This window comes from Balearica regulorum, chromosome 1 (assembly GCF_011004875.1).
Source record: "Balearica regulorum gibbericeps isolate bBalReg1 chromosome 1, bBalReg1.pri, whole genome shotgun sequence".
In the NCBI taxonomy this organism is placed as follows: Eukaryota; Metazoa; Chordata; class Aves; order Gruiformes; family Gruidae; genus Balearica; species Balearica regulorum.
The window spans coordinates 116199113-116225756 of NC_046184.1; the positions used below are offsets into that span (position 1 = coordinate 116199113).

At 41.7% G+C, this 26644-nt stretch overlaps 2 protein-coding genes across 3 annotated transcripts in view; one reads left to right on the forward strand and one right to left on the reverse strand.

Moving 5' to 3' along the window:
* IFNGR2 (interferon gamma receptor 2) lies at positions 1-15573 on the forward strand. Its single transcript, XM_075770970.1, has 7 exons — positions 1-299; positions 4291-4417; positions 4902-5077; positions 7625-7773; positions 9188-9341; positions 10384-10538; positions 13061-15573. Exons 1-7 carry the CDS (start codon positions 224-226, stop codon positions 13232-13234), a joined length of 1011 nt encoding a protein of 336 aa, XP_075627085.1. The 5' UTR covers positions 1-223; the 3' UTR covers positions 13235-15573.
* The window catches only part of TMEM50B (transmembrane protein 50B), a 17628-nt gene continuing 3838 nt past the window's right edge, over positions 12855-26644 (reverse strand). Inside the window, exons 2-8 of one of the 2 annotated variants that reach the window (XM_075771013.1) lie at positions 23155-23330; positions 21642-21754; positions 20473-20540; positions 19447-19539; positions 19184-19241; positions 16729-16822; positions 12855-16627 (exon numbers count right to left, since the gene is read on the reverse strand). In XM_075771013.1, coding sequence (XP_075627128.1) covers positions 16777-16822; positions 19184-19241; positions 19447-19539; positions 20473-20540; positions 21642-21754; positions 23155-23253 — 477 coding nt within the window. In that variant the 5' untranslated portion in view covers positions 23254-23330 and the 3' untranslated portion in view covers positions 12855-16627; positions 16729-16776. Of the gene's footprint in view, positions 16823-19183; positions 19242-19446; positions 19540-20472; positions 20541-21641; positions 21755-23154; positions 23331-26644 lie in introns of both variants that reach the window. The other variant, XM_075771006.1, reaches the window with a different exon arrangement.

A 26644-nucleotide genomic window follows, 5' to 3' on the forward strand; every position in this document is an offset into this window, starting at 1 on the left:
TCTGCTTCCCCGGAGGCGGGATTGGAGGCGGAGCGGCAGAGGGACGCAGCGGCCGCCTCGCTCCCCGCGAGCAGCCGGGGCCGGGCCCGGGCCGCGGGTGTGAGGCGGCCCCGCCAGGCCTCCCTCCCTGCCTGCCTGCCTGCCGCCGGCCCCGCTCCTCAGGAACCGGCGAGCGGCCTCTGCGGCGAGCGGGGCCGGGCGGCGGGGCGCTGCCAGCCGGGCCATGCCGTGTCAGACGCTGCTCCTCTCCCTCCTCCTTCTCTTCCTCCTCCTCGGCTCGGTCCGGATCTCGGGCGCAGGTGGGTGCGGCGGGGCGCGGGGCTCGCCGCGGTCGTGGCGGGCGGCGCGGAGCTGGAGGCTGCCGCCCGGCCTGCGCCTCTCTGTGCGCCTCCTCCCCGGCAGCAGGCTTTCTGCCTGGGAGGCGGCGGAAGCCCGTGAGGCCGAGGGCTGGGGCCGGGCTGGCGTTGGAGAGGGCTGGCGGGGGACGGCGGAGCCGTGCCTCTTATCCCGATCCCCGAAGCAGCCCCGTCGGGTGCCGGAGCCGCAGATGGGGTGGGGCGGAAGCGGGGAGAGCGGGGCTGTCGCGGATTTCACCCTTTCCTCAACCCGGCTCTGCCTGGCCTTCAGAAGGAGGACAAGCCCTGGTGTTTCTCCTGCCGACCCCGGGGCTGCTGCTCCTAGAAAATTTCCCGGCGTCTGGGCTGCCACCGGGTTACGTCCCGGGCCGCGGCAGGCCCTACGGCCAGCTGCCGGGCACCGGGTGGCGTGGCCCCAAACCGGAGTGTCTGTGAGAGAGCGGCTAAAACCTGCACGGGTTCAGCCTTGACGGAGGTTGATAGGGTATAAGTCACTGAATGGCTGCCACATCACAAACTACAGCCACATCATCGACTCTGCTTGAGCCTCCTCCGTTTAATTTTGTGAATTGACGGGTTTGGCTAGGATTGGATTTAGACTTCCATGTAAATGCTTTGCCATAATGTGGGGGGGTTTGCTCTTCAGGTCGGGTCTGAGCTATAGCTCATGGGTATAATCCTGGCTTCAGTACGTATCCCAGCAAGTGTGGAAGAGCTGCAGTGATGTATCTTGAATGAGATATGCGTACAGCGTGGTCCTTATTCAGGCACACAGGCACGTCCATGAGTTGAGCGTCCGCTGTCACGTTTCCTTGTGTTCATCAAGGCCTGGCAGGCCAGCCCATGACTGGTGATCGCCGTGGGGCTCTCCAGCTGTTTGGGGGCAGCTCCTGTTCCAGGCCTGCAGTCCATGGCCAAACTTGGGAATCCAAATGCCCATGCGTGGGTTGAGGCGCGCCCAGGGGACCCACAGCAGTCAGCGTGGCCCAGTCCCATCCCATCGGCAGCAGTGGGATTCCCCAGGGAGCTGTTCTGGTGTTTGGCATGTGCTTCCCCCCCCATCTGCACTCTCTTGCTCGTAGGCAAAGTGCAGCTTCTTCTGTTGCAAATGTAGATGCTACACATTAAAACCTGAGCCAAAAGAATAGCCAGCTGTTGTCACACGTCCCCGCCTGGACACATGCTTCTGCTCTTCACCTTTTACAGGCTTTGGTGCTTGTCTGACAATATGAGAAGCCAGTTTTGTACACTAGAACAGCAACAGTCCATCCAAAAAAACCACGTAGACTTATTTTTGGCCAGTTTAGCAAAATGATGTGTTCTTGGGCTGATGCAGGGGATCAGAAATCATTCAGGAGCTGGAGCAGAGGCTGTGAAACTGACGGCTAGGCCAAGCTGAGCTGCTTTCACTCACTGTAACTTGTGGCTTCACACTCTGCTATGTGAAAGCTTTGACTTGCGGCTTGAAGAGTCAGGAAGTCTCTGCATCAGGAAAAAATCTGAGCATTGTGTGGCAGGTGCTTTAAAAGAACCGGTTCTGTGAGATCACCTTCCAGACAGACAGAAAGGATGGGGCATTTCTGCCTTTCCCTGGCTAAGGTAGTTGGGGTTTTCTAGGATACTTGCAATATATGTAGGTGTTTTTTTCTGAAGTGTGCATTTTGTTACTTTAGTTCATACAAACTAATGATCGTTAAAGAGTTCAGTGTGTGATTTCAGAAATGTAAGTAACTTCCCTTGTCAAGTTATCTAACTGAAATATGATTGCACTCCCATGGTATGCTAGGGACCCAGTTCCTCATTGCAGTAGTGAGCACCTTGATGTTCAACTGCAGACTCACAGATCTGTTTCTGAATGCTAATACAAAGTAAAATAATCAGTTTGTGGTCCTGATTGAGGAAAAGATGAACCAGCTGCCCTCATCCTTCATTGCTTTTTCCTTTTCTTTTTTCTTTTTTTTTTTAAGTGGGAGAGGAGACAAAAAAAAATGCTAGTGCTTGTCTTTTGTTCTGACAGCTTTCTTGAATTTTGTAAAATTAGTTTGTATCGGATGTCTGAGTGCACAGATTACTGATGGTGTGAGATACCTTGCCACATGCCAGACCAGCAGTGAGAACGCTAGAAAGAATCTGAGTGACTGGAAAGTGAAAACCTGTCTTGAATGAAGAAAAGCTTACTTGGTGGCCTTTAAAATACATGAGAGATTTATAGGTTAGGTAGCATTTGTGACTGTAAGGAATCTCAAAACAGGCTTGCAATGCTGAATGATCCCTCTGTAGCCTAAGGTAATGTGTGTTTATTTAAGACCACTACTCAAAAGTTGAGGCTAAGAAACTAGTAACATACCTAATTAAAACTTTGAGGGCTTAACTAGTTATTTTGTATTTTGGACTTTGGGTTTGATGCAACTTTATTGTGATTTGTGTCATCTCTTTCCTGTACGTGGAGGATGTCAAGAGCCTGGCATGACGTCTCTTCTGAACGATAGCGCTGTCGGCATCAGTGTAACAAATAGTTACACAGCACGTGTAACAAAATCAGATGTACAAATCAAAAAGACAAAAACTTTTTAACATTGTCCCCCCATTCCCAAAGAAGGCTGTGGGGGCTCTGTCCTTGGAGAAAGCCCTGAGCAGCCTGGGCTGATGCCAGAGGTGGCCCTGCTCCGGGCAGGGGCTTGGGCTGGGACACCTCCTGAGGGCCCTTCCTGCCCGAGTGACTGCAGTGCTGTGGTTAAAAGCGTGAGGCTTTTCTGGTTTTAAAGGCATTTGATAACTGCCTTTTCCTGTCTCCCTCGCCTCAGCCTACTTGTGGTAATCTTAGTCTCTTTCTTTTGGCTATCCCAATTCCTTGCCATTGGTCTCCTTGTCTTTAAGTGTTTTCTGGTTCTCCAGGCGGCTGTTTTGCCCTCTTTGCCAGCTAACACCTCCCTCCAGCTGCTCCCCCGCTTAACTTCTCATCTGCCTTTCTTTGCTTCACCCGCCCCCGTTTCCCCAGCCCTTGGTTCTCTGCCTTTTGCTTTGTTACCTGGCTGCCCTTCCTCTCTCCCTCCACTCGTTTTTTCTACCCCTCTGCCCCCGGCTCGGTGCCTGGCCTTTGGCTGTGCTCCAGTCCCAACAGAGGGCTTCCTCCTCCGCCTTGCATGGGCCAGCAGAGAAGTGGCTCTTCTTCCCTACTGGAGACACAACTCTTTGCTCTCCGTTTCCGTATTGCTCGCCTCCTGACAAGCTACTCGAGAGCACTTGCGGTCTTTTTTCACCCCCAGGAGTTTATAACGCGACCAAATTTGGGTGGGCATTCCTACTAGCCAGAAGACAGGAACCTCTGTTAGAGGTGTGCCCTCTTCTACATTGTGAAATCGATTTCAAAACTGACAAAACTTGAGGCATGCAAGTGGAACAGTGCACTGTGTGTTTGTGAATGTTTAAGTATGAGAAGGCACGCTTTTTTTTTTTCCAGCTGTTTTCTGGAAAGTTTCAGTGAAGTGAACTTGGTGTTTTCAAACAAGTTAGCAAGAGGCAGATCTTGCTCAGGTCAGGAAAAATGTGTTCTGAGTTGTTAACACAGTAAAATGTGAGATGCAGACAATTGAAATAGATGAGCTTTTGTAGTAGACAAGTGGTTGTGGACCTTAATTTACAGCCTCATGGGGGAGCTGGGTGGGTTTATAGTCTTGTGCTGGACCCTGTACTTTCAGTGTTACGTTCTGTATGGAATAAATAAGAGCATTAAGTTGCAATTCAGTGCTTTGTGGGTAGCAGTGTCTTCAATGTACCGCTACTAGCACACCTAGAAATGGAATGAGGAGGAGGAATGGGTTTGCCTGCAAAACAGTGAAAATGTAATGTATGGTGATTGAATTTAGCGATCAAAAGTTAGTTACTGTGTACTTGAACGTTTCAAAAATTATTTTTATTCCTCTTCTTACTTTAGAATCTTCTCCACATTTACCGGCACCAAAGGACGTGATGATTTATTCCTATAACTTTCATAGTTTGCTGAGGTGGTCCCCTGTTAAAGTGGATAGAGGCTTGGTGTTATATACGGTCCATTTTAAAACGTAAGTAACTAGTTCTACAAACAACCAAACTGATTTTGTTCTAATCCAGTAACACAACTGGTTTTAAAACAAACAAACAAACAAACAAACTAAAAATGAATAAGCGTAGAAAAGAAAGAAAGAGTTGTCTGTTACAGATGCTTTTATGTATATCCAAAAGCAGCTTCTAAAGACTGACAGTCTCTTACCCTGTGATATATCTGCTAAACTGAGAAAAGATTGAAGACCTGAAGAGCATCCAGAAATGCGGCATAGTTTGCTGTATAATTTTACCCTTACCAAATTCCTTCTCGCTCATTTTTAATTTTTTCCCAGATATCGAGGAGATGAAGGTGCTGAAAGGGCTGCGGATTAAATCCACATCACAGTGGTAGTTTTGTAACACATCCTTTTGCTACAAAAACTGTCTAAGTGGGATGGATTGTATTTTAGGTAGTTGCACTGTTCTGTTGATGCTTCATTTGTCCTGTGTTTCGCGTTGCAGAGGGGCCTTTAACCAGTGGGATGAGATGAACTGCACTCGTATCACCCAAACTGAATGCAGTTTCCCCTGGTCACTTAAGGAGCGGCGCTGGACTGTTGTTTTGCGGGTGAGGGCTGAGCTAGGGCAAGTGACTTCTGACTGGGTGCAAACAGATCCATTTGTGGCAGAGAGAAACAGTAAGTGCTATTTATGATTTCAGTCTCTCTTCAAAGGAAATTTCTTTGGAAAAAATGTTGTCTGTTCTAGACTTTTTTGACTATTATGTACAAAAGCCAAGTGAGAGAATTGTAGGTGTTTGGTTAACGAAGACTACAAGGCCTTGGTGTGTCACTAGGAATTTGAAGCTACTTAGTCCCTCTGTAGTGGGGTTAGCAGTGCGCTCTTTCAACAGGTATCAAAAGAGAAACAGATGAGTTTCCTTGAGTGGTTAAGCCTTATAAGAACTACAATGTCTATTCTGTTAGAGAGTTTTCCATTTTCTTATTTCCCCAGTTAGCACTACTGCATGCACGCGTACACCCCCTTGATATGTGGTAGTCTGAGTACAAACTACCTGTTTCTATTGAACAGATCCCTTTTCTGTTAAATACAAACTGTCCTAACTACAGTGTAGAATGGTGAAGGGCACACTTTAAATCCTCCTAAATGTGTGAACAACTGTATTGTTGTTCTTTACAAGATCTGCTCTTTGCCTTGCTATGATGGGTTTTAGAAATAGATAAAAGTAAATGTTGAGTGTTAAAATACCTCTGAAATGATAATGAAGCAGAGGAATGGATTTAGTAACTCTTTAATTCACATTCTCCCATACCTTGTGAGGAGCAGTGGTGGTCCATGCTGCAGAGTGTGATACTTTCCCTGGTGACTTCAGTTCTAAATCTTGGAATTTCTTTAGTAGTAGAGTGTGAGGAATTGCCTGAATCCTGCATTGAAATTTACAACTGACATATCCGTGGCTTGTGATGCAGGATTGTTTGGGAGGGGGATCCTTTGGGGGTTAGGAGAGCACTGGGCTGATGGGAACAAGACAAAGGAGAGGCTCAGTGTGGGAGAGATGTTTGTGTGTCTGTTGTTTGGGGACCAAGAGGAACATTATGATGTGTGATCGCCCTCAAGATCAGTTCCTGGACTCCAAGACCATGGGCTACTCAGTGGGGCTATTCTCTTCCTTTAACGTTTGGATCAGTCCCACTTGACAGGGGAGCTTTTGGAATTTGCAAGGACACACAACAAAGTGTTTGCAGTTGTATAGCAACATCGAGTAGAAAGAAACTAGTTTCTCTACTGACATAAAGATCGCAGGAGCCAACTTTCTCTAAAGTAAAAGTGGGCAGAGCAGGTTCTGCTAGTTTTTTGGAGGTACAATAAGCAATGATTACACACAAGGATTGATTTAAGTTACACCTCTTCAGTATGCAAGCAGCTGTTAACTACTCTAATATTTGTACAAGTGGGTTTTTTGAGATCCTGGAGTACTTTACAAATACTGATAAGCTTAACTGGTGAAGGAAGCAAGATACAAAGGCTAAATGACTAATGACCATATATGACCTGTGATTGCACAAGTCTCTTGTATTAGGACTGACAGTGCTTTATAAAATATTTGTCATGATTCAGCCCTCAGAGTACTTCACAAAAGGAAGTCATCATCTTTACCCTGTGTGGTGGTTTAACCTCAGCTGGACGCCAGGTGTCCACCAAGCTGCCCTATCACTCCCCTCCTCAGCAAGGCAGGGAGGGGAGAAAATAAGATGGAAAAAACCAGCCCCAAACTCATGGGTCAAGATAAAGGCAGTTTAACGTAGCCAAAGCAAAAGGCTGCGTGCAGAAGCAAAGCAAAAAGCAAAGGATTATTCTCTACTTCCCATCAGCAGGCGATGTCCAGCCACGTCCTGGGAAGCAGAGCTTCAGTACGCGTACTCCTTACTCTGGAAGACAAATGTTGTAAAAAAAAAAAAAAAAAAAAAAAAAAAAGGAATGCCCCTGCCCTATTCCTCCCCCTATCTCCCAGTTTCTTATTGCTGAGCAGATGCCATATGGTATGGAATATCCCTTTGGTCAGTTTGGGTCAGCTGTCCTGGCTGTGTCCCCTCCCAAGATCTTGCCCGCTCCTAGCCTGCTGCTGATGGGGGGGAAGAAATGTTGGAGAGACAGCCTTGATGTGTGCTGGCACTGCTCAGTAGTAGCCAAAACACATGTGTTACCAACACCTTGCTAGCTACCAATGGACAGCACTATGAGGGCTGCTGTGGGGAGAATTAACTGCATCTCAGCCAGACCCAATACAATCTGTATTGGGATGAATGGAGACATCAAAGCAAGGAGGGGGAAACTAGTTATTCCTCTTCCCATCTATTGACCCGAACAGTATGTTTTTTAGAGAACACGGTGTATGTGGCAGGCTATTTGAAGGGGGAAAAAAAAATTGTATTACCATTAACTGCAGATAAATTCAGATACATTCTAGTGAATGTTTACTGAAAAAAAGGAAACTTTTTGAAATTATCTAATATCACTTATGCTTTCAAGTCTTTTTCCTTTGATTTGTGATAAAGTAGGTATCTTAATGCATTAAGTAGATGAGAAAATGTTATATTCCCTTTCTTGAGAAACAGCTGTCGATATTTAGCATGTTTGCTGAGAGTATCGAAGTAAAGCTGGAGACAGTGTGATGAGCTGTGCACATTCCAGAGGTTCACTGCTCTTTCTGTGTCTATTTTCAGCTACTATAGGGCCCCCTAAAGTGAACAGCGTGATTGTAAGCTCTGACTCGCTTCTCGTTAGTGTCACACCCCCTTTCGGATCCGAAGCAGGTGACTTCCTTCAGTATCATGTGTCCTACTGGGAGAACACAACAAGTACTACTAAAAAAGTATGTATTCTAATTTATTTTGTTCATAATGCCTTTGTGACTAAGAGAAACGAGTCAGTGTCTCTTGGCAAAACTGCAGAAATGGAGGAAGAAAACTAATGTAAATTTTTTTTTCTTTAACAGTAAAGGTCACCATTTGGTGTCTTGGACAAAAGTTAATTTGGTCTTGGCACAAGTATTACATGTATTACGAAATTTTCAAAACCATCTTTTTTTCCTCCATATGAAACAAAGGTTAAATCAGATTGTAGACCAAGGGAGAGAATCCACAAAGTGTCAAAGGTGGCTTTAAAACGCCATTTAGATTCCAAAGTTTGGAAAACTCTGAAATATTCTTCTTCCTTTCCTGTGCTGGGCTTGTTTGTGCTGGCAGCTTCAGTAACAGGCTGCTTTGGCCTGATGCCACCTGTTCCTAGGGCAAGGAAATGCAGAGTTATTAGAAACATGCTGGGATGAGCTGTCCTTGTTCATACGGAGACTTAGAGGTGTTGTCTCATTGTGTTCCTATGCTGCTGTCTGGGGCCCTGGTAATTGTGTTCTTGACAGGCCAGCATTGCAGGGGAGGGATTGTTACATTTATTTAAAAAAAAAAAATTAAAAAGAGGAAGAATATTCAAAAGAACCTCATTCTAAAGTCAAATGTTTAAAAAACAGAAGCAGAAAAAAAATTATTTAAAAAACACTTTTCTTTCAAAGACCTTGCTAAATCTGAAACGCCTCCACTTCCTTCCTCTCTTGCACCAATGTGTATTTTTCTGACACATGTAAAATACCTTCATATTTGAGATTTGGACAAGTCGTCACTCTTGTGTACTTCTGTAGGCTTCCCCAGTGCCCTTATCCTAGCTCCTTACAGGTTAAAAATTCCCAAAAGGCTGGTGGGTGTGTGGAGCCTGTGGAAGTTTTGCACTGCCCATCAGTTGTTTACCGCTCCAGTAGAAGGAACTGAGATGGTGGAAGCTCTTCACTGAACTACACTTCTGTCAGCCTCCTCTGGTGGTGGAGGCACTTCTCATGGCTTGTTTTTCCCTCCCCCTTCCTATACTGCGCTCGCTGCCTGAGCTGTTGCAGAAGCTGCGTCAAAGCGTCCAGCAGCATGTTGTGGATAAAATGAGACCTTGCATCAGTTTTTATGCCTCTGCTGTTCGTGCCTTTAGAGATGATTTTAAATGGTCAGGGTTAATTTCATTTAAAAGTAACGAAATGTCACTTAAAATTAATGAATTTTCAAATGCATTCAAGTAGGAAAGTTGAAATATATTTCACTGCTGCTCTTGCTTGGGTAAGCTGAACTCTGAAAAATAAAATCTGTGCTTTTTTGAATGAGAAAATTCAATATGGGGGGGGGGAATTTGTGTTGAAGACGGGTCTGGGTTTTAGAGTAACAGCTATTTTATTTTTTTCTTTTAAACAGGAGACACAGATGAGCAATACACTGTTCAAAATCAGAAATCTAAAGGAATTGACACTTTATTGTTTTAGTATTCAAGTAGAATTGGTGACGTATTCAGATCTCCAGTTACTTGGACTGCAAAGTGACCCAGAGTGCTACAGAACAACAATTAGTGGTATAAATCAAATTTTGTTATTTTTTGTATGTAATGGGATGAGTGTAGAACATGAGTCCGGTCAGTTACATAGCTGTATTTGTCAGGAGTGCTCAGAGAGCACCACCGATAGTAGTTCACAATTGTCCTTGATGGCAAAATAATGAGGAATTTTTCAGTCAGTAATTGAGGGTCTGCGTTGTACTGTTCCCCTCATCCTTTTCTTTCAGAAATACTGCTCTGAGTATTACTTTCTAGAAATATGCAAAGAAAGAAAATACCAGTACTTGGTCTTTAGAGGAAGTCATTGATGAAGGAGATGGTGTTGCTCTTGCAAAGAGGAAGGTCCCTCTCCTCTCTGACCTGCTCCCTTCTCTGACATTTCGAGCCCCGTGTTTTTGTACAAGATAAGAGATGGGGGGGCAGGGAGAGGGCCTGTGCAAGATAACGGAGTTTGTCTCTCTCTTGAATCTCTCTGTGTGACCACCAATACATAGGCACTGCCAATCTTTAGCGTGCTTTGAACTCACTGAAGATGTGTAGATGAAACCTGCTTCTGCGGTTTCTGAAGCCGCGCAGGAGCTGACCTCCCGGGTAGTATTGACCAAGTACTTGATCACAAGCCTCCGCGCTGTGATGCTGGAGTCTCTGATGCTCCCTTCGCCAAAGGGAGGCGCGTGTTCGGAAAGAGAAGCCCCTGGCATTAATCGCCCTTGCTGCCAGCTCGAGGGTGGCAGGACAGATTGTGCTCCCCGCCTGCCCCGGGCCCGCCAGCCACGATCCCTTCAGCTCTGCGCGTGCCCTGCTAGCGTGCCTTAGGCTGTGTGGTTAAGGGGAAGAAGCCCGTGGGAGCTGGTGACTTCCACATGGAATCACAAAACAGGCTACTTCTGAACGCAGGCGTTTAGCGTGCATCTGTAGTGGAGTTGTGATCTTAGCCTCGGAAATCATACTTTGATTACCAATATAGTAAATTTCAGCTTGCTGTATTTTGTTTTACATTTGATAATGTATAAATATGATCCTACCATAGTATATGCTGGTTGTTTTTTTTCTTTTTCAGAGGCAACCAGAGCTGGATATATTATACTAATATTTGTGTTGGTGTTACTTTTTGTAAATCTGGTAGCAGTTGGTTTGTTTCTTCTGTGGAGACACCACAAAACAATTAAATATTGGTCTCGGCCACCTTTAGAAATCCCATCACACTTTGAAGAGGTATGTATGTGGAGACATTTTATTTTTCTCTCCCTCCCCCTGTAAAAGACAGTGATGATATTGGCGTGAATATGAATGCAGCTAGTTGTTGCGTAACAGGAATAGATACAAATAATTGCTGACTTAGTGTAAACTTATTTTTTCTCATGCGTGATCTCCCACTTTATTCCTCTTTTACTCAAGTGAATTATTTTTTTCTCTGCACTAAGACACGAATGCTGCTATAATCCTGTCACGAAATCGGAGTAAGATCCTCTGTTCCTTGACTGCCCCTTGTCCCCCCACCCCTTTCTTTGCTTATCTAAGTCATCAGGCCTGAAACAATCCCTCACTTGAAGCAAAGAAAGAGCTTTGTGTGCTGCAGAACATCTACTTAGGGCCTAGGTCTCTGATGAGAAGTCAAATATGGAAAAGCAAACACTGCTTGTTTTAGGAGCAGGGACTGACTTGAAGACTAAGGACTACCTAGGGAAATGTTCTTAGGCTTTGTCTTTTTTTTTTTCCCCTGTAGTTTTAGCAATACTCAGATGAAAAAAATCATCCCGGGACTTTTTTTGTCCTTGTAGCTCACACATTTCTGTACTGATATACTGTTTCAGTCCTGTTCATCTTCCTCTTTTTAGTATTTAAACGGGAAGTATTCTTTTAAGTGAAGTTCTTGATTTAAAAGTTCTTATTCAGCATACGTTCCATATTTTTAAAAGCTCATATTTGTTTGCAGTTCTTTGAGGTGTATTTGTTTGTATATATCAAAGTAGTTGGTTGTACTATGGTAGTTGTTTGTACTATGTGATGGTGGAGCTGTTTTTCCAGATTTTTATAGAATTATGGGTGAATGAATCCAGACTTTATGCAGAGTCCTGAGTACATAATTTTCCCTCTTCATGCTACCTCAGCTACCATTTCATGGGGGCTCAGTGGAGACAGCTGCATCGCATATCACGCAAAGTGTATCTCACATAGAAAAAAAAAATTCCTTGTACAGTTGTACTAAAATAGTGCAGCATTTCATGCAAAGGACTTGCAAGAACAGAGTCTGTCATCATGTTCTGGAGTAATTGTATTAATCTGGAAAAGGTGCAGCAAAAGTAGATACTCTTGAGCAATGGTGATCCCGGTTTTGGGCAAAACACCGATAAGAAATTAAGGAAAATCAGTAAATATGCAGAATTTTTAAAATGTGTATTTCTGAAAGGGATCAACCAGCCTAAGGCTTCTCCTCTTAAAACACTTTCCATGAGTACAGAGTACCGATTATTTTAAAGCAGTTCCGTGTGTACTCTTTTAGATTTGTCAGAAAAATCATGCTTCCTTCTTTTACAGAAGGATCTGAGCTTTCAGCATCTGAGTTATAGGGAGCAGTTCTACTGCAGAAACACCTTCAGATAGCAAAAACCAAACTGAGGTTCATTTATGTCTTGAATTTGCTAAAGTGGGTGTACTTGGGGTTCTGATACGAAACATTTGTTTTTAATACACCTGAAAAAAATAATCCTGTTGCTCATTAGCTTTGCTGTGATTACAGAGAAAGCGGTGCCTTTTAACTGAAACTAAGGTTAATTTTGTCCCGCAACAGACATGACTTGAGCTACGGTCCCATCTTGGCCAGATTATGACACCTCCTACAGTACAGAACAAGCTTTTGAGTAAATCTATAAGCCGCATCCGTCTTTTCACAATCTGAAAGTGTCTGTGTTCCAGACATTTTCATTTTTCTTTTTTTTTTTAAATCAGGGGAAAAAGTGTTCAATGGCAGATTGTTTTTTTTTTTAGTAGTAGACGGCTCCAATTCCCTGTGAAACACAAGATCAGCTTAGTGATAAGGAGAGTACATGGGGGTGGCAGGGGGTGGCTTACATGTTTTTTTCTAATGCTCCTTTCTTTGATCATGCATTCATTGTAAAGCTGATGACTTAATGCTGGAGGAAAGGGGAGCAGAGGGGAAGTCAAAGCAAAACGTAATTACACGAGAAGAATACCACTAGATTTTTCTGGTAACTATAAAAGATGCAGATCTGAATTGCCTGACACCAAACAAACCAGAATCTTAGAGCTCTTTTGCTCCATCAGTGCTTTAGACAAGCTGTGAGTTGCTAGATTGCTGCAACTGGGCGAACAGGTCCTCAGCAGTGTGATAAAGAAGCATGTTCTTTTGTGGTTTGCTCTTAACGTGTAGGAATTTGCTTGAACTAACATGAAAGGAATATTAGCCAAAACTTATTTTAAAAAAAAAAAAAAAAAAAAAAAGGAAATGCAAGCTGCTTTAACTAGCTTAAATGGATGTTTGCATGATTGTTGTTTGGGTTGGTTCCCCCCCCCCGAAGAAATAAGGTATTTCTAACTTTCTCCTTGTTCAACATAGTTGCAAGGAAATCCAGAATAGAATATACACTTAGCAGCTCTTGCTGTGAATTCTGGTCTGAAGCAACTTGCCTGTAGCTGGCGGTACCTGTTCTGTCTCTGTAATTTCTAATAATCTTCTGTGGAGAGATACCTAAACTGTTGTTTCTGGCTTTTTCCAGTATTTGAGGGACCCCAGTATGCCTGGCTTAGAGGTGTTGGACAACTATGCCGAGGATGACCCCCATGATTCCTTATCTGTTGTACTTTGTGGAGAAGGAAACCAAGCCTGTGGCAGCAGTTTGGATGGTCAAGCTCATTCATGCAGCGTCTCCAGTGCCAGTGACATAACTTAAGTGACACCTTAGTGAGAACGCCTGTACAGAGTCATTGCAGAGGCTCCTGCCCACAAGCAGTGCCACGTGGCTGCTGGCAGGACAGACAGCCAGCTCTGGACAAAATGCAGCCATTGACAAATCCTGAGCAAGATGTTGCTTCCTGAGAATAGCGTGGACCCTGAGCCTTTCGTTAAATGGCTTCTGCTGTACTACAACAGCAACTGTGTTCTGCCAAAGAGACTGAACAGGTGGAACATGAAAGGGAAATGAACACTAAATTGCCTTAAGAAAGACAGATGGTTATAAAATTGTTACATTAGCATCATCGTATTTCCCACCCTAAATTGAAATAAAGCTTCGAGAAGTAATGGCACTTTACAGTAGGATGTAGTATAACCTGGAATTTTTTGTTGAGTGAATAATTGAACCATGAATTACTCTTACAGTGCTTTTGGTTTGTTGCCTATTTGTGAAGGCTGTGTTAGCATTCAATGTGTATTATATCCACCCCGGGATGCTTTTCTGAATCATTTTAAGTACATGCAGTCTTCTGTGGCAGCTTCTTCCCTCCAGATAAAAATGGCAATCTAACAAGAAATTTACTTTCCTCAGCATGTACCTAATGCAAAGAACTGCTACAAGAAGGGCCTCCTACTATCTGCCTCGTGACACATTCATGAGAAGCATTAATCTTTTGCAGCGAGACAAGCATTGTTCACAGCAAAAGAAACTTTAAAATAATTTTGCTCAAAATTTATATAACATTTATTGGTAACTATCAGACACTAAAATTTCTTGTTGACTATCAATCAGATTAGTCCTGCACATGAAAAGTTGACTGCGGGTTGTGGTTTGAGTCCCTTAAACCAGAAGACTACACCTTAAGCCTCACATCACAATCCCGGGAGGTCTGGAAGGCATCTAATAAAGCACAACGAACAAATGAACCACTTCTGTACTAAAAAGATTGGTTTTATTTGTTTCATGTTTTTCCTGGGTTTGATACAAGTTGTTTAAAAAAAAAATAAATATGCTTCTTTATTTGCAAATAACTTGTTTGAGTTACTTAGGTCTGTTAATGAATCTGGTCACTGTCAGAGCCGTGGCTTATCCAAGGTAATGCTGTTCTACTCCTTCCAGGAATACACACAACTAGCATGAAAAAGCACTAACATTTTTTTTTCAAAAGCTTCATGAGGTTTTTTCCTCGCAGAACTAATCTAATCAATTGTGATTGGGCAACATGCCAACAACAACGTAGTTGGCCAAAGACTTAGTCATACCTCAAGTGATAAGAATTTGCAAATCAGCCACAAGCTGCATGATACCTTTTAAGTTCATCCATGTTCTTTTTATACACTGTGCTGTAAACAACTGAAGAACCACAGGCTCGCAAGAGGAACCACCTAGATGCATAACAGAGGACGTAAATAAGGCAGCAGTTAAAACATATGTGAATGTTTAGCAATACAGCATCCAACTTGCTGAATACACCCTACATGACTTCTGTTAGAGTTGTTACTAAATAGGCTTACAGTTACACAAACAGGATTTTAAAAACCTTTTGTGAAGAGTTAACTCAGGAGTTATCTTCACAACTGCCAACTGTAGCACACCAAGGCATTATCTAAAACAAGCCTGCAAGAAAGCAAACTTCTGGTAGAAGATGCAGGTAACCTCAGAAAGGAGCTCTCGCCCTGCTCTTAAGAAAACTGTTTTTTAACAGGGAACTTCCATTAAAGCACACTGTAAGAGTTCTTCCAGAGCCAAATGCTTGGCTTGTGCTGTTTAAGTGTCAGGTACAAGATACTGTAAATGGAATTGGTTACAGGCTACACTTGTTTCTCACTTACAACAAAACCTTCCCAAGCAAGATAATGACAGACCTGAAAACAAAACCCTTGGTTGTACTTACTAGCTGGTGTAAGACTTGCTTAACAGTCAGTACTACTTGAGCTATTAAGTAGAGTACTACTGTACAATCACCTTGTGCAGTTTGCTATTTTGAGAACATGAGAGAAAGTTTATTGCAGTTTTCTGAAATTACAACCAAACGGACAACTTATGCACAAAGCTGTGATTAACACCATCGAATACATGGTAACTCACTGCAGGATGGTGACATCGGGACGAAGTTATTTAGCCAGTAGCACAATTTCAGCTGCAGTATTTGCTTCATATTCTGTCCACTGGAGAGATTCCCACAAGGGAGCAATTAGATAACTAACAGTACACGGTAACCGTGCACAGAAGTTACATTCTGCAGTTTACTACCACTTGGTCAGCAATCTTGATATGTGGGAAGTTCTAAAAGCTTTTAGATACAAGGTAGGTTCAAATGCTTTAAAAAAAAACAACAACCAAAACACCACCCACACAGAATTTATAAGACAAGGAAGTCACCAACAGCAAGATGAAGATGCAAGATCAGTTCAAAGCTATAAAACATCGTTCTCCCTTTCTGCATACTCCAGCTAGAAGGAGCTGAATTTCAATACTGGAAGCATTCCTGTAAAGTGCCCAGGAAATTTAGGAGATAAATATATTTTAACTGGGGCAAATGGTAGTCATATAAACTGGCAATTATTTCAAGATAAGATTGTGAGCAATAAATACATCTGCTATATCTCCACTTGAAATGCTCACCTTTTAAATCGAAAAGGTAATAGGTAGCAGGATAACTTCGTTTATCAGCAAAAAGCTTCCCCTGAAGAAAATTATGCTAGCATAATTTTAAAGATGTTAGTCTGACTCTCATTTACTCTTTATATTCCTTAAGTATGACTGGCATCAGTTTGGGTTTTTTTCTTATTCCAATATTAGAAAATACATGAAATACTAATTGGTATCTATTACACTGAACAGCATGAAATTAATTCTAAGGACTGTGGTGCTACCAAATGTCATTTGTGCTATAGCAATCAGAAGTCAGCAACAGTTTGATTTGCCATGCAGAACCTGCTTAATATAGGGCCTTGTTTAAAAATTCAGAACCTTTTACAAAAAAATAGCTACTTTATATTTTTCTCAACAGTTATATAAAATTCTTAAAATCAACTCTTATCCCAGCATACAACAGAATTTACCCTCATGAAATACAGGCTTAGCTGGGTCACTTCCACACGCTGACTGACTACTTCACGTTATGCGGGCAGCCCTTGCAAAATTGGCTCTAGCTCACCTACGTGTGAAAAGTAATAACCCCTTTTATCAGCTACGGGCTTTATCCTGCTTGTTCACTAATATCGCCACTGAAGTCTCTGACACATGTGAAGGTTTGGTAAGATCAAGTCTTGGGAGCTGATGGAAACCCATGTATTTGAAGAAATGAGCCCGAAGACTTCAGAAAGAAAGCCTGGCGTTCCCTTTTTAAGATATATACAGTCATATGTACATATTCACAAGTCTGTCCTGTGAAAAGAGGGAGCTTATTACGAAAACCGGAATTTGTCTCAGTTCATACAATTTAGAAAGCAAAACAAGAACAAATAAATGTAAATATATCTACATACATAGTACGACATAGCAACTATGGCATAGACAATGCTATACGTGATCTCTCATCCCCATAACTCTTCTGTTCTTCCAAACTTGTAGATCAGCGTACTAAAGGGGGGGAAAAAAAAAGGGAAAAAAAAAATCAGACCTTATATAACACGGAAAAAATAATTTTAATAGTATCCTTATAATCTTACACTATCTACACTGCAAAGCAACATCCCTCCAGTAACCTTAACTTTTATTCAAGTCAGCATCTGGTTTTTGTACTTATCTTCCATTTACTACGCATTGCTAAAACTGAGAGATCCAGCTGAAGCAACTACTCAGATAAACCAGCCAGTCTCACAGTAAAAGCACCTGCCCTTCTGAAGGAAAAAATTCTGGTATTTAAGAGATTCTAGGACTGATCCACAAGAGTTACAGAGCAACAAGTCTCATAATGCATCATGCTAGGAGAGAATCTAAGGAATTAAATTTTTATGAGCAAATCAGAAAGAATATTGATCCTGCGGTGGGTGAGGTGCAAATTACAATTTGATTTCCAAAATTCTTTTTGTAACGTTGGATCCAATACATATTGTCATGAATCAAAAAAAAACGTTGAGGGAACAAAACCAAGCATGATTTCCTTATCGTTCCTTATACTTTATTTTTTTCTTATAGCAAACAAACAGGTGGTAAAGAAGGGCACAGTCATACTGAATCATAAGAGGATGATCAGGGAGAGAAAGAAGAAATACTGACACTGAGAACAACAATAACAAACAATGACAAGTAAAACAAACCAGACACCTGGGCAATTAACTAGAGAACTACTAATACAGCATGTTAAACTAAGTAAAAAAACCTGGTAGAGTAACAACCAGGACTGAAACACAAGTCCTGAAGGTGACACATGGTTCAGGGAATACAGACACTATGCAACAACACTGAGGGAAGAGAATCTGATTCAATTGGAACAAAAGTTTTGGATAAGGACATTGAGAAGGGCATCGCTGACTGACCTAGGTCTGCTCTAAGGAAAGGAGTCTACAGCAATGGATAGACTTAGCAAATGTTACTGCCTGAAGTGTGTGGTGGGATAAAAAACAAAGACTTTTTTTTTTTTAAATAAAAAGGTTGTAATTTGTCTCATAACTCATACCCAGAAAACAAATTTTAGAAGCCAAAAGAAAACAAACCTAAAATATATCTACACACAGAGTACAATAGAAACTAAGGAAAGATACTTTCAGAAACAAAAAGCAGCTGCAAGAAATATGCTCATCAAACTACTGAAGTAAGACTAAAGATTTCAGGGATGGTGAAAAAGTCTGCCTTCATCAGCATCCCATTTCAATCATGTGCCAGACTACAGAAGAGAGTCAGGAACTGCTATTTTCTGCAAGCAGGTAACTGATTTTCCAAGCAGGGAAGCACAGTGGAGCCAGTTGAACTAGCTTGCTGCAAAGAATTTGATACGGTACCAGCAGGAAAATTGTTATCACAGTCATTTAAGTGGGTAAGAACTTGCAAAAGAGGAGGTTATGTAAACTTTTTCAGCGACTGATCTCAGAACTTACACTATTTAATGCTTTGTCTTATTAATTAAAAAAAATGGATTACAGAATGCACTACGCATATAAAGAGAGTTATTACAGATACAGATAGTTTCAAAATGTCATATGATATACTCAATTTATTTTATTTCACTTAATATAATTAAGTATTATATTACAAAACATACCATCATTCTCTTCGGAAAAAAAAAATTATCACTCTCAATAACTGAAAGCTCACCCAGTAGAAACAAATGTAGGTGTTCTGATTATCAGATAATCAAAGCCACAGGTATGAAATAGTCATGAAAAGGGTGACAGGATCTCCCACCTAGTGCCGTTAGGATATATGCCAAAGTATTTGTAGTAGAGACATCAAAGCATTATTGCCATTATTCAAAGATACTGACAGTATCTCACCCAGAATACTGTCTATATCCTTGGTCATCCACATTCTAGAGCTGTGAATTCAGTGTGACCAGAAAGAGCTGGAATAACAGGAGCATGAGGGGAATGAAGAACCTCTCATGGGCTGAGAAGGGGTAAATAAAACATTGTTTCTAAGCACTGGAGCAAAAGGAGTAGAAAACAGTAGCAGAGTGAAAAAATTAGTTTTGAAGAAATAGTTTGATCAGTTTATGCATTGAACACTATCACATGAGTTCTCTGTACATCACTTTACTCAGTGACCCAGGAGTTCCCTCTGGCTTACATACATGCCGCCCTCCTCGAGTAAAGGTCAGGGTGGGTAATAAACTGAAATACGGAGGGTCCTCCACTGAGAGCAGCAAGCTCCACACCGTGGAAGGTCCAAGCCTGGAGTCAGCTTCCAGTTTTCGGAGCTTTTTTCCCAGCAGCATCACTGTGCATGGAAGCAGGTAAGTCAGATACCCCTTTGGAAGGCAGGAAATTTGCCCAGATAACTTACCTGAAAAATATCAACGCATTTTGGAAAAACACTGCTAATCCAGGATAAACGTTAGTGTCTGCAAAGTAAGTAACAAAGGAAATATTAAGTTCATTTGTATTGGAAGGTGTATTTAAAACATTGTTCATAGTATCACTCTCTGACACAAAACTAAATGGTATGGCTCTGACAAGAACAGACCACATGCTTCCATTCCTCTGGATTTTCTGCCTTCTGGCTGACAGCAAAAGTAGTTTTCTGTATGTGAAAATAAAGAAACTTACTCTGTGTAACATATGCTCCAAAAAGAATCCACATGGAAGCAATAAGTGAACCAAACATCAACATAAAGCCAATGAAGAGCCAGACACGAGCACCTGCAGGAAATAATAAAAACTCTTGAGAACCACACAGAGTATTAGCCATAGTGACAGATGATCCAATTACGATACAACTCTATTATGATGCAATATGTTATCTTGCTGGAGGCACAAAGGGAAAGGATTCAACCCCTTATCAAGGACAAGATAAACCAAAATTTGCATTCACTAATAAAACACATAGTAGTTGGATTCCCCTTATTTGAGTGAGCAGACACAACTAACAGAAATTTCCTCCCATCTGTAGGGAATGCCTATAGCATCACTTAACACAACTTGGGGTGGATTAATGATGAGGTACTCATGTTTCTGAGGTAAAGATGGCATTCCGATAGGGTACATAAAGCAAACCCTTCCTGTGTTTACTTCAGAAAGGTATTTTCAGATGGAAAACATCTACCATAGCTAGACATTACCTGCTGAAAAAAGGAAGATGATGCCATTGAAAATAATCAACCCGCTCGCTCATGGGAAAGGAAAAATACTTCTATGCAAAGATTCTCTCAAGCTGATTTATGAAAGACACACAAAAACCCACTGTATACTAGTTTAAAAAAAATCAGTAAACTACCAGATTTCTGGTGAAGCATTCTACAAGTCACGTGAAAACAGACGCTGGGATCCACATGGGAAATAGTAAGGGAATTATGAATGAAAGCAGAGAGAGGACAGCAGGTCCACAGACACCACACAGTAGGGGACATACAGAGGAAACAGAATGTTTGTGATACATTCTACAATAAGATGTTCTTAAGGAATGTCTGCTCCATAGCCTACCACAAGGCAGAAATTTATTTCTTCCAGCAGCTGTACAGGATTTGCAGAGGTTTAATCACCACTTAGGAAAAAAAAAACAAAACAAAAAACGCAACCAACCACCAGCTAAATAATCAATCTTTCAACTCAGCATGATTTTTACAGTTAATTTACCTGTTCTTCCTAAACATCCGTCACTGTAGCTGTCTCCTCTCACCTGTGCATTTGATACAGCATTTATCCTAAGAACAAAAAAAAGTATATACACTTTTTAGAAAATCACTTTAAAGTTATAAGTTAAAAGCTAGCTTTTTTTTTTTTTTTAAGATGAGAAAAAAAATCTGGGGAAATTACTTTGCATTCTGTATAGTCACATATTATTACACGTCCCTTAATGAAAGGATTCCAACTGGATTTCAAGCAAACACTGTATTAGTTCATAAGTTTAAATAAAACTTTTACATTAACAGACCTGTAAGATGAAAGATTTGCCCTTTTTAGTGATTGAAATATTCCTGGTCACTTTGTGGCTGTTTAAGTTTTTAAAACATCTAAAGCCACTTCACAGGAGTAACAACAGCCAGTAATACAGTGCTTTCATGATTATGATACAAGTTGCTTTTTGATGCCTGGCTTTCACAATGAATACAGTAAGCATTCAAGTGAGAGACACTCTGTAAGGACAGACAATACATTTTCTTAAAATTAGTTACATTGCTGAGGAAAAAAACCCAGAAACTCTCAGATACCAAGTGTTAAAAAGGTCTTGCACATCTAAATGCATCCTTTTTTCTCACCAATATTGTATGATTCAACAAAAGCTATTACGCCTCCTTCAAGACTGCCACATTTACATCTTTATAGCAATAGCTATAATACTACTGCCTCTCCATTTGAGGAAGCTTTGGGCCAGAGACAGGTGTAAAAATTCTTTAAAAACAGAAAACGCAGTCAAATGTTTTATACTGAGGTAAGCAACTGGGCAGCATTACATGAATTTTGATCTAGGAATCTAAATGCTTATTATAGAAAGCCACTTGCATAGAGGAAGGTCTGCTTCTTACATTCAGCCAAAGTGCATGGGAAAAGCAATTTACCCTAAACGGACTGGGGGGTGGTGGTGTAGACAGAACAATGAATAAACAGACCATGATCAGCAACAAAGGCCACAGGTAAAAGATAAAAGGCCTTTACATTGCCATGCAAAAAGGTATGACAAGATTACTCAATAAGTGATTTATAACCAAGTGATTCAAAGTTTTATCATATACCATATTGTCTAGTAAAAACTATGTCTAACAGCTCATGTTTATTTTCTAAGAACTCCCTTTATATACACTTACATGAAAAAAGCTAGTGTTGAAAACACCCCACAGGTATGGAAGGCATGGTTCATTTGTTCTGGCTTAGGGTAAACTACTGCAGCATCTATCATTATCCACCAACCTGTGAAAAACTAGAAATAAAATGGACCAGTATTATGAGACTGGAAGGTTACAGAGGCAGACAAAACATGATAAATGTTCATGTATACCATTGGTTTAATTGGTTTTTTAAAAGTATAAACCATTCTAGAAAGTTATTAGCTTTAAGTCAGACTCTAAATCTGCTTGACATGCAAGTTCTGCACAAACCTTAACACTGATGTTTTTGGAGAAGCATTTAGGTCACATTTTCTATTCAAATTAAATATCAGCGTATGGCTAAATTTCCCATGCAGCTTTAAGAACAAGAATGCAGATTCTAAATACGATCTAGACAGACTAGAGAGTTGGGCAGAGAGGAACCATATGAAATTCAACAAGGCCAAGTGTAGGGTCCTGCACCGAGGTACAGGTTAGGGGCTGACCTGCTGGGAAGCAGCGCTGTGGAGAAGGACCTGAGAGTCCTGGTCAACAACAAGCTCTCCATGAGCCAGCAGTGTCCCCTCCAGGCCAAGAAGGCCAATGGTATCCTGGGGGGCATTCAGAAGAGTGTGGCCAGCAGGTCGAGGGAGGTTATCCTCCCCCTCTACTCAGCACTGGTGAGGCCACAGCTGGAGTGCTGTGTCCAGTTCTGGGCTCCCCAGTTGAAGAAAGACAAGGAACTACTGGAGAGAGTCCAGCGGAGGGCTATGAGGATGATGAGGGGACTGGAGCATCACCTGTAGGAGGAAAGGCTGAGGGAGCTGGGTCTGTTTAGCCTGGAGAAGAGAAGACTAAGAGGGGATCTCATCAACGCTTGTAAATATCTAAAGGCTAGATGTCAAGAGGATGGGGCCAGACTCTACTCTATGGTGCCCAGCGACAGGACAAGGGGAATGGGCACAAGCTGGAACACAGGAAGTTCCATCTCAACATGAGGAAAAACTTCTTTGCTGTGAGGGTGACCGAGCACTGGGACAGGCTGCCCAGAGAGGTTGTAGAGTCTCCTTGTCTGGAGAGATTCAAAACCCACCCGGACATGATCCTGTGCAACCTGTCCTAGGTGATCCTGCTCTAGCAGGGGGGTTGGACTAGATGATCTCCAGAGGTCCCTTCCAACCCCTACCAATCTGTGATTCTGTGAGATACAAACTATGTATAACATAGGAGTTCTAACACACCTAATTGTGCCAAAAATCTACTAAGAACTTCAATCCTTTTTAAAGAAGAAATAGCAGAACTGGTACATCATTATCAGACAAAACACAAAGTTACGTGACCTGTAAAAAATGTGCTTAACAATTATACTCAAAAGAAAAAGTTTAAAGCAATATACTGGACTAAGGTGCAGTTAGATTGAACCTTCACAATATATGACACAAAAATGTAACCGTGTCGTACTTCCAAATTTGTCTATGTGGTTATGATTCATTCACACCCTCTCAAAACTTACCAATATGCCTGCAACTATGGAAGCGATGGCATTTCTTCTTTCACTCCAGTCAATACACTCACATTCTGGCCACCGGAAGTTGTCTAGGAATCCTGCCATTTCCTCAAAGATTAGATTGCCTTTCTTATTTTGTATCTATACATGAATTCTTCCATTAACAACTGTGTCCCAAATACCTGAAACACAGCCAAAGGTGCATTTAATACAAAACAGTAAAGTCTTGAGATGTTTGACCACTACCATGAGCAATCTTTACAATGTGTTGGTGTTTTGTTGATTTGGGGTTTTTTTTTTGTTTTACAGAATTAAGTATTCCATATACTCTATGGATTCTATATTGAGCTATATTCAAAAAAAGAACCTACCTTACAAACAGAACTACAAAATAAAATCATCACACGACTCAAAAACTTATGCATTACATATAAATTATAGTACCTGCAACAGAAAAAATTAAATTGAATGTACTGTTTACTCAAACATATGAAACAAACAAACAAAGGTAAGCAAAAAAAGCAAATGTTTTAATCTAAGTTTCATCTTCAAACCATAATCCTCTCTCTGGCCTTAGCAGTTAAAAAAAGTAAGATACATACAACAGGGCTCCATACATAGACCAGAACTTGGTCTTTGAGTCAGGCCAAGGAACCTCGCATGAGATACCCGTATTTCCAATCTCCAGATAAGGTAGATAATATAGTGCCTTTCTAACATAAGGGAAAAGGAATCAACTCAGTGAATCAACTAATAGCAAGGGTAAAGAACGCCCCGCTTCACAGAGAAAGGATCACACAGAACTTTAAATACAGGAAGATGAAAGTAAAGTTAATTAGTGTTACAAAGTGACTACTGAAACAACACAGTTCTCCAACAATTTGGAGAGACAGTAGCTGTAAAAGATTCTGTACTACATTACATCTAGTGTCACACTATAAGACGATTAGCATATATAGTTGGAGTGTCAGAAGTGAAAATACTTAGTTTTTCTATTGAGCACTGACTCGCAGTCACTCTTAATGCCGTTCTATTTTGGTTTATTATTGTCAACTTCTGTATTTTCCCTATCTGCCATAAATAATTTCCAGGTACTTGTCAAAGGCTAACAACGGACAAATGTCCCTTACGATTCTATTACAGGAAAGACTGATGTAGAACATTTTTCTGGTTAATAACTGTGATTAAAAGTCTATACTAAGAAGTAAAATAAAAACAAACCAACAGAGTTTGCCTACACTACAAACACAGGCCACCTTTGATGAGTAAGATAAAAAAAATTGTCTTCCTAAATCTAGTTCCAAAAGTCCATCCATAGTTACGATGCTACTTTAAAGCATTAAAATCAATCACTCAATTCTAAAATTATTTTACTTTTGTATATCTGGGCTCTACCATATAGTTATCTTCCTAGATTACACTTTTACCTAGCAATTTTCAGATCCCTATACCTTGGTACAAAATTGCCACTACAGATTTACGACTGCTCTTACAGCCCTTCCCTCTTCTCCGCCCTTGAAAAGGCTCCATCTGTACTTTTATTTGTAACTCTTCCATCACTGCACGTGCCTCTTTCTCACCCTGCAGTAATCCATCCTTCCCTTCCCCTCGCCCACCCACACTGGAGCACAGCTCCTGGTTCCCGTTGCTGTCGCCGCTACAGACTACACGGTGCTCACCCCGCGGCGTGGCTGGCCACGGGTAGGAGTAGACAGACAAACATGCTGTGCTGTTTCTTTTCTGAACACAACCGTGGTTATGTTAAACCGACCAAAGTTATCACATTGCCTGTAAACACACTGTCATTTTAAGAATGATGGAAGCTGTATTTCTTCAAAGCTATATTTTCCTTTGGAATTTTGTCACATAATGGACCATTTAAATAGTATTAAAATATCTAAATAAAATCATCTCCTTCAAACATAACATAAAGTTCTACTGCAATTCAGAAAGCAGGTCAAGAAAAGCCACTGGAAAAATTATTTCAGATATGTCAACAACAACAGAAATTATTTTTCACTCTCTACTTGGATGCCATTCAGAGGTACCTCAACAGGCTGGAGAAATGTGCTGACAGCAACCTCATGAAATTCAGCAAGGGGAAGTGCCGCATCTTGCTCCTACGAACAACCCCACGCACCAGTACATGCTGGGGGCCACCCAGCTGGAAAGCAGCTTGGCAGAAAAGGACCTGGGGGTCCTGGCGGACACCAAGTTGAACATGAGCCAGCGATGTGCCCTTGCTGCAAAGAGGGGGAATGGCACCCTGGGCTGCGTTAGGAGTGTTGCCAGCAGGTTGAGGGAGGTGATCCTTCCCCTCTGCTCAGCGCTGGTGAGGCCGCACCTGGAGTACTGGGTCTCAGTACAGGAGAGACATGGACACACTGGAGAGAGTCCAGCGAAGGGCCATGAAGATGACCAAGGGACAGGAGTAACTCTCCTGTGAGGAAAGGCTGGGAGAGCTGGGACTGTTCAGCCTGGAGAACAGAGAAGGCACGGGGAGATCACATCAATGTATAGAAATACCTGAAGGGAGGGTGCACAGAGGATGGAGCCAGGCTCTGCTCAGTGGTGCCCAGTGGCAGGCCCAGAGGCAATGGGCACAAACTGGAACACAGGAGGTTCCCTCTGAACATCAGGAAACAGTTTCTTACTGTGAGGGTGGCCGGGCACTGGCACAGGTTGCCCAAAGAGGTTGCGGACTCTCCATCCTTGGAGGTATTCAAAAGCCGTCTGGGCACCTGACTCTGGGTGGTCCTGCTTGACCAGGGAGGTTGGAGCAGATGCCCTCCAGAGGTGCCTTCCAACCTCAACCTTTCTGTGATACTTTATAAATAGCCTGTTAAATTCTTGGATGACTTAATGAAAGAAATTTTACTTTTATGAAATTGTTCTAGTTCAAAAGGCTGAAACAAAATGAAAAAAACCATTCCCTTCTATGATTTGAAGGGGATATATAGTTTGTTTTGTCAGCTAATATAATTAAGCCAACTTTCAATCCAAAAAACCAACTAGCATTTATCCTAGCAAAACCCTTTCAACTTTAAAGTCAGTAATGATAAACGTCATGGATATCATACATTGCACAAAAGCCTGTCTTAATAATTAAGCGTTTTTTAAACATCAGGTGACAAACCAGAGGCATCTGGCTCACTTCAGAAATCTGAGACAAAACCGCTCTCAGTACTTAATCGGACTGGATCTCAAATGGAGTTTTCACAACTGTGTTAGTGACAAACAAGTGAAGCTAGGGAGACCAGAAAAAGTTGATTTTTATTTTTTTTTTCTTTTTTAATACGGGGCAACCTTCTGCCAAAGTTTATTATTTTATCAGAAATTATATTTTTGGTGCTTGATACTAGCTCACAAACCTGCACTTTGCTTTAACTTTATCTTTGTGCTGAGAAGAGAAGCAGTCTATATAATGTGAATAGGTGAAATAAACACTGTCTGCTGGCAGTATTTCCACAACAAACACTCGTAACTGACAACACAA

Bases quoted from the DNA above. Each gene is read 5' to 3' on its own strand.
- IFNGR2 (XM_075770970.1), top strand. From the start codon at position 224: ATGCCGTGTCAGACGCTGCTCCTCTCCCTCCTCCTTCTCTTCCTCCTC. The intron at 5,078-7,624 runs GTAAGTGCTATT...GTCTATTTTCAG, and splicing joins ATTTGTGGCAGAGAGAAACA to CTACTATAGGGCCCCCTAAA. The intron at 10,539-13,060 runs GTATGTATGTGG...GGCTTTTTCCAG, and splicing joins TCCCATCACACTTTGAAGAG to TATTTGAGGGACCCCAGTAT.